This window comes from Amblyraja radiata, chromosome 7 (assembly GCF_010909765.2).
Source record: "Amblyraja radiata isolate CabotCenter1 chromosome 7, sAmbRad1.1.pri, whole genome shotgun sequence".
In the NCBI taxonomy this organism is placed as follows: domain Eukaryota; kingdom Metazoa; phylum Chordata; class Chondrichthyes; order Rajiformes; family Rajidae; genus Amblyraja; species Amblyraja radiata.
Genome location: NC_045962.1, coordinates 62,295,241 through 62,308,672, shown reverse-complemented (window position 1 = coordinate 62,308,672; position 13,432 = coordinate 62,295,241). Strand labels below are relative to the sequence as shown.

The 13,432-nt window shown below is 40.0% G+C and overlaps 1 protein-coding gene across 1 annotated transcript in view; it reads right to left on the bottom strand.

Annotated features, from left to right (window-relative positions):
- The window catches only part of thsd7b (thrombospondin type 1 domain containing 7B), a 789,171-nt gene that overhangs the window by 405,276 nt on the left and 370,463 nt on the right, over positions 1-13,432 (bottom strand). The window contains exon 7 of the mRNA XM_033024685.1: positions 9,222-9,425. Within this exon, the coding sequence (XP_032880576.1) occupies positions 9,222-9,425 (204 nt within the window). The remainder of the gene's footprint in view (positions 1-9,221; positions 9,426-13,432) is intronic.

The window sequence follows — 13,432 nt, the reverse complement described above, 5'->3', positions numbered from 1 at the left end:
AAGATTTGACATTTAATAGCTCCGTACACTTTTTTCATTCAATTAACTGCTTGAAATTTATAAAAATCAATTCTTCCAAAGGAAGTTATGTTAGTCATGATAAGGACCTCTGTGTTTTCAAAGATAGATAAACTGAAAAAAAACATAATGCTTTATTAAATGTGGAAAATTGATTAGAATTAGCTTTATAGAGAAAACATATTAATATTGTTGGGATGTGTAAAATGACTGTTTACAAAGGCCTGTAAGATACATTGTGCACAACTTGACTGACGCTTACAAAGAATCGGCAACAGCCTATATATTATTTATCTGTACATTTTCCTTAAGGAAATAAAACAGCATCTTGCAGCCGAAAGATGACAATAGACCACAAATAGTGAATAGAAACAGCATCAATGGCAGTCTCCTCAACTGCAGTATCAAACCTTTCTGACAGGTTGCTACACAACATCATAATAATTGTATCTTAATACTTTTGGTACACCTTTGGTTACCATGGTTAGTTAAAATATCATTGACAATTGTGGTCAATATGTAATTGGATAAAGCTGTCTGCTGTTAGTGAATTTGAAAATGAAACAAATTCTAAATCCATTTTCTTGCAAGATATATATATATATATATTCAGTCATATTTTATTCTTCTTGATAAAATGGCAGCAAAGCTAGAAGCAGAAGCTGCCATTTTGAGAGGTGTTTTGATGCAGATATTTTTGGCATAACTGGGATTCCTTTTAACGGGTGTGCTTAAGAAGAAAAGCCAACAGGATACAATTACAGTGCAGTCCATAATGTTTGGGACAAAGAACTTGGAAGACTGAAGAGCTTCAGTATCTTGTCGAATATTCTTTTGCATTACCCATATTTTGCACTACATGGATATGTCGTCACACAGAAACCTGATTTTATTTCCCTGATCTTTATTTTACAGATCAGATCCTTGGTTTTGCTGATGTTGAGAGCAAGATTGTTGTTCTGGCACCTTTCAATCAGATTTTCAAACTGCCACCTGTCATCATCGTTACTCGTTATTCATCCAACAATTATGGTATCATTGGATAATTTAAAGATGATGTTGGTGCTGTATCTGCCTAAACTGTCATGTATATAAAGAGATTAAAGTGGGGGAATGAGCACATAGCCTTGAGGTGCTCGTGCGCTGATGGTCATTGAGAAGGAAGTGTTATTGCGAATTCGCGCTGATCAATATTGTACTGATACTGTTCAATATTATGGGTCAAAGGAGTGAATCTCCAATTCAATTTCCATAGCATGCTTTTTAAAGGTCATTTATAAACAGTACTATTATTTATCGAAATATTGATACTGTTATTGTCCACTTGCCAGAAATATACATTTTGCTACAAAATTTGCTGATAAAGGTTCATAAATTTCAACATAATGTTGCACTTCCACTAATCTCACTCAAATTATCTCATAGCTCTTTGTATACTTAATACAATGGAGCCTAGCACACATTTCAATTGCACTATATAACTGGAAATCTTGCTTTACATGCATTAAGATGTGTCATGAAAAATTATTTTGACGGTATTGAGTTCCACGTCTTGATTATTGAACTATTCTCAATATATTTGGAGTCTGATCTTAATATAATGTAAATATACTTCCAGTAGTGACGATGTATTTCAGGTTTTATGAGCTTGGATAATTTTGAATGCAACATTATTAGTTTTAATGTGATTGCAATTATTAATAAAATAATTTATATTTAGAAATGAATGCACGTTAGTTCAAACCCGACAGATAATAAAAATCTGTCTTTGTACTCGTAGCCTGAGATAGAAAGTAATAAATCACTTTTGTGCAGCTGAATTCAATTTCTTTTCATCTACAAAACTCATTAGCTGCACATATAAAAAAAATACATTATGTTTAACAAAAACTACATAATGCTTTATAAAATCTCTGTTAGTGGAGGGAAATGTTTCAAAAAATGAATTAAGTACATTTAATAATAAATTGAAAAACCTGTTGTCAATGAAAGAAAATCCTGATTTTATTCAAAATGAAAATAGGCCTTTTAAAAAATAGGCAATCTAAACTGGTCAGCTCCCCGAAATGGGTATGAGGAGAGCAACGTGGAATTAACCCGAGCCTATTGATTGAAATGCAGACAATGCATCAAATTCAATATGATCTGCTCATTAAAAGGTACAGCAGCACTAAATAGGCTTTTCTTTGGCTATGCACAAAACCAATTGTAACATCTCAATGCCTCTTGAAGTGTAGGTTTATTGTGGCTTCAGCAGGTCTTATCACCGATGAAGAAGTGAATCAAACCCAGGTAACTGAAGAATAACACAGCCAGGAAATCAGCAAGCTCTTAAGGGCCTGTCCCACCAGCATGCGATTGCATGCGTCTAACGCGACCAAACGTGGTGGCTTGAGGGCTACGGCCTCGCGGGGCCGGTCCCAATTCCAACCGCGGAGGTGTAGGGAGTTGTGCGGGGCTGGTCCCGACATCATACTCACCAATCAGCTGGGCAGGCGGCGGGCCGACTGAATTTGGATGTCACACGGCGTCGGGCGGTGATGTCATCACGCTACGGCACGCCGGGTGGTGATGTCATCGCGCAACGCCACGCGCTAGGCGTACGCCGTCAAGACGCTGCGTACGACATCGATACGCTGCGTACGCCCGTCGAGGCGCTGCGTATGGCCTCAATGCACCCTTTGGACCAACTCAATCATGCCGACCAAACTGTTTGACTGAGCTAGTCCTACTTGCTTGCACCTTGCCCGATTTTCCTCAAAACCCTTTTTTATCCATGTACTTGTTCATTAAATGTTGTAATTGTACCCACCTCTACCAGATCTTCTGGCAGTTCACTCTAAGCATGCACCACACTCTGTGTGAAAAGGTTTCCCCTTCATAGTCCTTTCAAACGCATGCCTAATTTTAGACTCTGCAACCCTGGGGAAAGGACTGTGGCACCTTATCTATGCCCCTCATGATTTCATAAATTCTATAAGGTCACTCGTCACCTTCCTACATACCAGGTAAAAAATACCAAGCTTATCCAGCCTCTCCTTGCTCGGTAACCTCCTCAGAACTCCTCATGCTCAGTAACCTCCTCAACAATATTTTTGTATCCTGTCCAGCTTAATTGCATCCTTCCCATAGCAGACAACAGAAGTGCACACAGCATTTTGAATGTGGCCTAATCAACATCCCAACTCCTGTACTCAATACTCAAACCAATGAAGGCTAGCATGCCAAATGCCTTTTTCACTCCCTGTTTACCTGTCACCACTTTCATGGAACTACATACCTGATATACCCTAGGTCGTTCTGTTCTACAACACTTCCCAAGGCCAAACCATTTACTGTGTAAGTCTGGCCCTGGATTTTTCCACCAAAATGCACCACCTCACATTTGCCTGAATTAACACTATCTGTCATTCCTCAGCCTAATGGTCCAATTGATTAACATCTCATCATAATCATAAGTAACCTTCTTTACTGTCCACTATTCTACCAACTTTAGTGTTATCTGCAATCTTCTACACTCATATCCAAATTGTTCATTACAAACAACAAACAACAGTGGACTCAGCACTGATCCCCATGATAGACCATCTGTTACAGGCCTCCAGTCTAAAAAGGAACCCTCTACCATAACACCCTGTTTCCTCCCTTCAAGCGACGTTTGTATTCAATTGGCTAGCTAGTCCTGAATCCCATGTTGTCTTACCTTCCAGACAAGGGTAACATAAAATACCTTGTCAATGGCCTTGCTAAAGTCCATGCACAGCACTTAACAATCTTTTTGCTCTTCTTCAAAAAGCTCATTCACATTGGTGAGACATGAGTTCCCATGCACAAAGCAATGCTGTCTACCCCTAATCAGCCCTTGCCTTTTCAAATGCAGGTAGATCCAATCTCTCAGAATACCCGCCTATAACTTACCCACTACTGATGTCACTGTCTGCAGTTTCCAGGATTCTCCTTGCAGCTTTTCTTAAATAGAGGCTCAGAATCAGTCACTTTCCAGTCTGCTTTCACTTAGTTCCCAATTCTTTACCCCACATGTCAGGAGTATGCTCTTGTGCAGTAATTTTTTATGCTGTACCTGATCAAATGCCTTCTGGGAATCTAAATATGCTGCATCAACTGGTTCTATTTTATTGAACCTCCCAGTTATGTCCTCGAAGAAATCTTTGTACATTAACAAATAGTTGATGTAATTTTTACTTTCTAAATAGTCAGTTTCCACTTAAAAATGAGAAAAACAGAATAGGTTTTAAATGATGAGAAATTGAAATGTGTTGGTGTTCAAAAGGACCCCTGAGTGTCATTGTACAAAATCACTGAAAGCGAATGTTCTGCTGCAGCAAGTGGTTAAGGAGATAAATGTTATGTTGGCCTTTAGCAGCAGATTTGAGTGCATGAATAAAGACTTCATACTGCAATTATCTTGGCCACTGAAAGGTATATGTGTCCTCTCCAGCTTGCGAACACCTGACTTATGTACAGCCCATACATACAAACAAGTGTTTGGGAGACCAGCGAGATGGATTTGCTGGCTGCTAGGGGATTGCAGGTGGTTGTTCTTCATACTAGTTGAAGCGTTGTTATACTCAGACCCAGGAAGAGTATGTTCTAATTTACACATTGATATCCATTGTGTGAATCCTATCTCGAGACCTGCCATCTGGGCCAGCTTCAGTGAGTTTTTTTAACCGTTGCTTGCATTTAAAGCCTTATCTGACTAAAATCCTTTGAAATAATATGCTTGAAATAGGCTTGGGTTAAATTTGTTGAGATCAGCTTTCTAATTAACAATGGCTAAATGAGATTTAGAATGCTTCTCCAGGCTATCTGTTCCTACGGGACATCCTATCTCAGCAAACATCTTTTGACATGTGTGAACGGTTTGCAGCCATATTTCCCACTTGCAAACTGCTTGGGTTACAAACAGTTCACAGGAATGGAAACCTGCATAACCAAGGGAGGATTGTGTTGTATTCAGATTTTATCTCCCTACCTAAGAAAGTATAGTGTGGGAAGGAACTACAGATGCAGGTTTACACCGAAGATAGACACAATGTGCTGGAGTAACACAGGCAGCATTTCTGGAGAGAAGGAATGAGTGATGTTTTGGGTTGAGACCCTTCTTCAGACTCAGTGTCTCGACCCAAAACGTCACCCATTACTTTTCTCCAGAGATGCTGCCTGTCCCGCTGAGTTACTCCAGCATGTTGTGTCTATCTAAGAAAGAATAGTAGGTAGACAAAAGTACTAGAGAAACTCAGCAGGTGCAGCAGCATCTATGGAGCGAAGGAAATAGGTAATATTTCGGGCCGAAACTCTTCTTCAGACTGGTGTAGGGTGGGGGGGGGGGGGGGGGGGGGGCGGGGAGAAGGTCTTCGGAGGGAGGAGGAGAACTTCTTCAAAGTAGGCATACCTTGAGGAGATTTCGCAGTGGAGTAAGAAAGAATAGTATTTGCTATAGGGTGGTCAGCAAAGGTTCATTAGATTAATAATAAAACTGAAAATGCAAGAACAGGAACAGCTGACCAAGTGGGATCTGTGGGGAGACCTAATGGTTCAGATGAAAAAACATTTGTTTCTCTTCCCAAATATGTGGTCTGATCTCCTGAGTATTCCAACATTTTCTGTTTTCATTTTAGATTTCCAGCAACTGCAGTTTGTGTTCTTTACATTATATCAATTCCTGGAATAGGAAAGTTTGTCCTATGAGGATATATTAAGATTACTGTGCCTATACACATTTACATAGAACATAGAACAGCACAGCATAGGAATGGGGCCTTCTGTCCACAATGGTGATGCCGAACATGATGCCCGGGAAACTACTCCGTATGTGTCTGCAAGTGATCCATATCCTTCCATTCCCCTGCAAATCCATGCGCCTATCCAAAAGCTTCTGAAATGCCATTATCGTATATACTTCCACCACAATCCCAGGCAGCACATTCCAGACACCCACCATCCTCTGTTTAAAAAAAAATTGCGCTGCACATCTCCTTTAAACTTTGTCCCTCTCACCTTTAAGTCATGTCCTCTAGTTATGGTTAGAAGAAGATAAGTGATTGTAAAAAAGCATACAAAATTCTTACAGTGCTTGACTGTAGATGGAGAGATGATAGTTTACCCTGGCTGACATTTCAAGATCCAGGAGTCATAATCACACAATAAAGAATCAACAGCTCAACATTGAGATGAGAAGGTACTTCTTCACCGAGAGAGTCGTGAATGTTTGTGATTTATTGCCCAAACGATCACCCAGCACATTCCAGAGAGGGATCAATAAAATGTTAAGATCACCCATGATCTTGTTGACTTATATTTTGGTTGATGTTGGAATCTGCCTGCTTTGAATATTTATACGGGGAAAACATCAGCATGCTCTGGTAACACCTTAGTTCAGTTTAGAGATACAGCATGGAAACAGGCCTGTTGGCCCATTAAGTCCACGCCGACCAGCAATCGCCCATACACTAGTTTTATCCTACACATTTGGGACAATTTACGGAAGCCAATTAACCTACAAACCTGCATGTCTTTGGAATGTGGGAGAAAACCGGAGCACTCAAAGAAAACCCACATAGTCACAGGGAGAATATGCAAACTCCATACTGACAGCACCTATGATCAGGATCAAATCCGTGTCTCTGGCGCTGTAAGGCAACAACTCTACCGATGCTCCATTGTGCTACCCACATTCATAGGGGCAATGCAATACTTACTTGATGCCAGTTCTTTACTTTAGATATATCCATCTACATTGCTAAATGTGAATTAAGGATTTGAAAGAATGCCTTCCAGTCTAGATTTTTGATTAATTGATGATTGATTTCTATTGTTGTCAAAAGATTGCCAAGTGGCCAAAGATGTTGATAAATGCAGCATTTGGAGAACAATGTACAATGTATTTACAATGTCTATGTGGAGTGGTGTGCTTTGCTAACAATTTTTTTTCTTGAGTTCAAAGCTTCATTTATGGGTGCTACTGAGCTGATGCTCATGACTTCATGGAAAATGCTTTGGAAAATTCTATCTCACTTTTTATACTGAGATAAATCCTCATTGTGTAACTGGAATTTCACAGGAATTAAAATAGTTTCCAAACCATTTCTCAAGATGGTGGTGTCCTTATCAAATATTTGTCCATTAAATGCATAGGACAAGCTGCCTGTCCCACACTGCAGAAAAACACCAAGCTTGGTTTCCTGGAAACTAGCAGTGGACTCGCTTAGCAGAGACTCTGATGTTTTATTAGAAATATTCCATTAAAGCCTAAGTACCAAATGTGACTGCTTTCAAATATTTGGCAGAGTCTCAGTTGACAGAGTCTCCAGCACAATACATAATGCCAGAGCTCTCGATCTCCCACATGTATGCATTGTGCAGGAGTCGTGAGCAATTGGTAGCCTTCATTCACTGTGCCATCAATTTAGCTGTGAGGTCTTTAATGGCTTTAATGTGAATGCTACCATCCCCACGGAGGTTATTCTTCAGGAAAATCCTCAAAACAGAACACAGAACAGTGAGAAAAATAAAAAGAGAGTAGAAAAAAGAGAGAAGAATACATCAATGCCACACGCTGTCACTATGTCATATTGGGAAAGAAACATGCTGCTTTTAAGCTTATTTAATACATTTGAACATTTCTTCACCTCTACTCAGGTATACTGAGTAGCCTGAAATATTGATTCAAAATTAAAATAGTCGGTTAAAAAACTTAAATAATATAAATCTGCACTACATTCATGAACAACAATAGTCAGCAATTCAGGTAAATAACAGAAATGCATTAACAAAGGAGGATGAAAGGCACACGTGGAAGAAGAAGACTACAGGGGATAAACACTAAATATATTAACTTGTAACTGTGACACTGAATTTATCGTGAAAGTATTCTGATTGAAATTTGTGTTCAATCGTTAACATGATAGAGTACTTTACACAAATTGTGACAGCATCTATACTTTCCACTAACTCATTAGGTGATATTAGCAATTCCAGTGAAAACGCAGCTTTTCTTTGTGAAACCTTAAGAAGATGACACAACAATGACACATTGTTTTGAGATATCAATAACTGGCATCTCTACATTAATTTCCAGGCACAGTGGATACAGTAGAGAATGTTCAATTAATCAGCTAACATTGTCAATCTAATGTATAGTTGTCATTTGGAGACATGTTTTGAAATGGAAATCTGAATAAACCTTTGTCAGCCAACAAACTGCAGCAATTCCTGGCTCCCTGCCAACGAGGACTTCTTTAAGTGCCTTGACATTACTCAAAGGTAGAAACAAAATGCTGGAGTAACTCAGTAGGACAGGCAGATCTCTTGAAAGAAGGAATGGGTGACGTTTTGGGTCGAGACCCTTGACATTACTCAACTTCACCTTGTTTTTTAGTGCAACTTTTTCCCTCCCCACATTGTCTAATTTTTAGCAAGAGTAGACAAATACAAATTATTTTTAATTGTGAAAACTCTTTTGAAGTCAAAACACATTGCTTGAGGAAGTCACTTACAGGGATGCCTATTTAAATTTCATATTAAGATACTTCTATAAGGGATCTGAAGAATACAACCTATCTTGAGAATATATCCCAAGTCTTTAATTAATAAGACTACTTGGGCTATTTGAAACTCCATAGGAATGAGAAAAGTACAGACAATGATATTGGCCTATGATCAAGAAATTGCTATTTAACCTTCTCAAAACATGGAGTAATTCTGGAAGTGAAATGTAATCTACCATCTGATCAATACTTACCCTGAACCACAGCAAATTAATACAAGGTTGTTTCGGATCAAGGCTTGATCTAATTAATGCAGATTTGTTTTTATACAAACAACAGAAATTCATGGTTCACGAGCACCAAAATATACCAATTATGGTTTTGTTTATGTGTATTTTCGCAAACAGGAGCAGGCATGTGCAATCCAGAGAATACATTTACTTTCAGTCACTGCTAAGGAAATAGGAAGAAACACAGGCGGAGAGATTGGCCAATAAATTAGATACAGAGAGAATGTGCTCAGAACAAATTGGAAACAAACTAAACCATTGCAACCATATTACATTAAAGTTTATGGACTATATATAAAAAAACATATTGAGACTGAAGAGTTAACAAATAAAGGAAAGTTAAGCAATAAGTGAAATAAAAAACAATAAACTCTTGAGCATTTTCAATCTGAATGCAACTTACCTTGATTATTCTTGCACAGAATACTATGGTTGTAAAATCCTTGTCCACATGTTTGATTATTTTCTGCTATGCAGCGACCTTCTTCAAGCAGATCCCAATGATAGCAAACAGAGTCCTCACAATGAATGGCTTCAACAAGGTGAGGACATTTTCCAGCGCTGCCAGTGGGCTCCCCAACTACATGCCGCTGCCTCATCTTGAAACCTATAATATGAATTAATTAGAACTCAGTGGAGTAAATAAGGATAGTGCACATAGCATTTATAAGAACCAATGGAACAAATTTACATTACATTACCTATCAGTGTTTATGATCAGTTAGATATATTGTAATCCAACAGCTAGCAGTATAAAAACATTATGACGATATTGATAGTAACATGTTTATTCACACAGCTTGGAAACAGGCCCTACAGCCCAACATACCCAAATGTTCATTGATTAAATATCCACCATCATTAATTTGAGGAAACAGATGATACTAGAACCTTGTGTTACTTGAAGTGCAGTGCTTAGTGCTCAAATAAAAAGTAAGATGCAAATCGTAAGGCCGCAATCTTAAATAATATACAGAAGCATTCATAACAACAATGTTACTCCAATCATGATCATCCAAGTTCTGTAGGAAAAGAAACACTTTACATAAATATCCAACAGGAGGATTTTCCCTCCGTACAGGAGTATTCAATTCCAGTTCATGGAAATAGTTAGTTCAGGGAAGCAACATAGAAAAAACTGTGCAGCATTTCTTGGCAACTCTTGTAAGAACAAAGGATTTAAAGTTGTTTGGCTGGTTGACAGAGGATTCATTAAAATAGTGTGCTTAGAATTAAAATCAGAACATATATTTGAAAAGGGATTTTGGTCTGCAAATTAGGTGTCATTGCACTTGTTAAGTCTCCATTGCTATACAGGCTGTGAAATTAGTTTTGATGTTCCTTAGTTCACAATAGTGAGAGTGATGATGGGGTTCCAAAGCTTGTGATGGGAACTATTAGATACAGATACACATTCACATTCAGATAAGTTTTTTGTTATATACACCACGGTACTATTATTATTTTTGTTCACGTGTAGATCACGGAGTAAACCATATTCACAAAGTAATAATAAATAGAACAATAAATGTAGTGCAAAAGTAAAGCTGTGCAAAATAAATATGGTAGGGTTTATGGCAGCATCTGTGGGAATTGGGTGTGAAAGACTTGATTAGCCTAGGAGTCAGATATCAGTGGGAACATTGAAGAAGCTGTTTGTAAGCCTGGGCAGTTGAATTCCGAGCTCATGTATCTTCTTCCAGAATATTAAACAGAGTAAAGGCAAGGATGGCAGGCATTCTTGATGATACTTCCAGCCTTCCTCAAACAATGCAATGTGATAATGGACTGAATGGAAAGTGACAAGCTTGTGAAGAATAGGCTATGTTCCTCATTCTCTGTAGATTCAGTCTGCAAGAGCAGAACCGTTGTCATATCAGGCTGAAATGCATTCCCTCAAAAATACTTTCAATAGCTCAGCTGTAGATGTTCAAGAACTACCTTGTGGACATGCCAATTTTCTCAGAGGCCTAAGAGGGTACTGTATATACACTGATGTGCTTTCTTGGTTATCTCATTGTCATGGAGAAATCAGGTCAAGTAATATCGAGTGGCGTCATCTGCGATGGCAGCCTCGCCTACAGTCTGTCTATCTTTTTGTCTGTTTTGTTATTTTTAGTGTGTTTTAAAAAGTATGTGTTAATGTTCTTTGGTTTATTTTATGTGGGGGCTGGGGGGGGGGGGGGGGGGGATTTTTTTTTCAATCTCTTACCTTGCCAGAGATGCAATTATTTTCTGGATTGTATCTCCTGTCACTGTGCGGCCGAACACCATGTTGTTGGTGGCCTTGCTCGAGACTGACTTTGAGCCCCACCGCAGGGCCATGGACCTACCATCGGAGCCTGCAATCCCTTGCTGGGATCGACGCTCCAACCGCGGCCTGCGGATTTCAACATCGAGGAGCTCACAGTCTCGGGTAGAGACTGATGTCGGGTAGCTCCAAGCAGCAGGAGGTTCGACCAGCCCCGACTCGGGAGTCCGATTACTTGGCGCGGGGAGCTGACATCCCCCCGCTGCGGGAGCTTGATCGCCCCCGATGCGGAGGGCTCAACCGCCAGTTGCGGGAGCCTGATAACGGAAGGTTTGAGTGCCCCGACTGCGGGAGAACAAAGAAGGGAAGAAAATTTAACTTTTTTGCCTTCCATCACAGTGAGGAAAATGGGGGAGTCGCTGTGGTGGATGTCCATGTTACTCTTGTTTGCTCTTGTTGCTCTTTATTTGTATGACTGTATGGCAATCTGAATTTCACTGTTCATGTGACAGTAAACTAACCTTGAAACCTTGATGCCTGTAGTCCATCTCCACGGCCACACTGTTGATGAGGACATGGTTGTGTTTCATCCCTCTCTTCCTTAGGTCAATAACCCACTCTTTTGTCTTATAGACATCGAGGTATGTTATTTTCCTGACTGCCTTACATGAGTTTCTATCTTTCTCCAGCACTTCATCTCATTATTGTTGTAGATCCAGCCAATAACTAAGGTATCATCAGTGAACTTGAAGAGTGTGTTGAAACAAGGAACTACAGATGCTGGTTTACACAAAAGGATACAAAGTGCTGGAGTAACTTAGTGGGTCAGGCAGCATTTCTGGAGAACATGGCTATGTGACATTCTGGGTCAAGACCTTTCTTCAGACTGATTGTAGGGGGGTAAGAAAGCTGGGAGAGAGGAGAGGCATGATAAAGCATTGTAGGTAATAGGTGGACACAGGTGAGGGAGGGGGGTTGATAGGCAGATGGTTTGAACAAAGGTCAGAGATGAAAGCAGAAGGTGTGAGAGAAGTATTGAAGAGTTGTAAATTGTGAGGCTGGAGGAAGGAATGCAGGAGGAGGGTGGGTGGGGGAGGGGAGAAATAGGTGCAAGTCCTGAGGGGGCACAGAGGAGGGTGGGGAGAAAGGTGGGGTGTGTGTGAGAGAAAGGGGAGAGGCAGTGTGGGTTGTTAGAAGTTGCCTAAAATTAGACAATTCAATGTTCATACCATTGGTTGTAAGCTACCCAAGCAGAACGTGAGATGCTGTTCCTCGCGTTTTACATATGGCCTCATTATGGCAATGGAGGAAGCCCAGGCCAAAAAGAACAGTATGAGAATGGGAAGGAAAGTTAAAATGATTAGCAGCTGTGGGATCCAGTAGGCCTTGGCAGATCGAGCAGAAGTGTTCTGCAAAACGCTCACTGAACTTCACTTGCGCACTGCATCTGCCTTTATCTTGTCTAGATAACTCAACATTCCCCATCTCTCCCCCCCCCCCCCCCTCCCCCCCCCCCTCCCACCCCCCCCCCCTCCCCAACCCCCCTCACCCATCTCCTGCCCCAGTCCTTCCCACACTGGTGAGAACTTCTTTACAGCAATCTTCCCAGTCCTCACCACAGAACCTTGCACAGAGCACCACCTACCACAGCATCAGTTACGTTACCACTAAGTTAAGGAATGACATCACAGTTTCATTTTAAATCAGATTAATCTTCTATGTCTGTATAATATATTGCTAAATATTAAGGTAGTGGAACACACCCAGCGGGCCAGTCTATACAAGCAGAAAAATAAAAACTGAGCCAAAATGATGGCAAACAGAATTGGCCAACTCTAATGTGAACAGAAAGAAATAGTGAGTTACTCAAGGTTGGGGAATTGGCTATTGTCTGGAAGGCTGTAACATGCCCAGACATCAAATGAAGTGTTGTTTTGCAAACTTGCACTGGGTCTCATTGAAACAGTACAGGAGACCACTGAGAGAAATTGCAGAGTAGGACTGGAATGGTGATTTAGAGTGATTGGCAAATGAAACAAGGTCGCTCCTGCAAACTGAACACAAGTGTTTCACAAAATGGAAATCAATCAAAAACGTTTTAAACACTGATAAAACTGTTGGGTATAAAGGGAATGAATTAAAACAAATGTAAATGACTAAAGAGTCTAAAGAAGGGTCTCGACCCAAAACATCACCCATTCCTTCTCTCCAAAGATGCTGCCTGTCCTGCTGAGTTAATCCAGTAGTTTGAGTATCTTTGACTAAATAGTTACCTTGATCTCTTGCTGTTGTTCCTGTCTACCAAAATGAATGGAATTGCTGTTTTGGTACCAATCCAACCTAGAACAGATTCAGCAAGGACA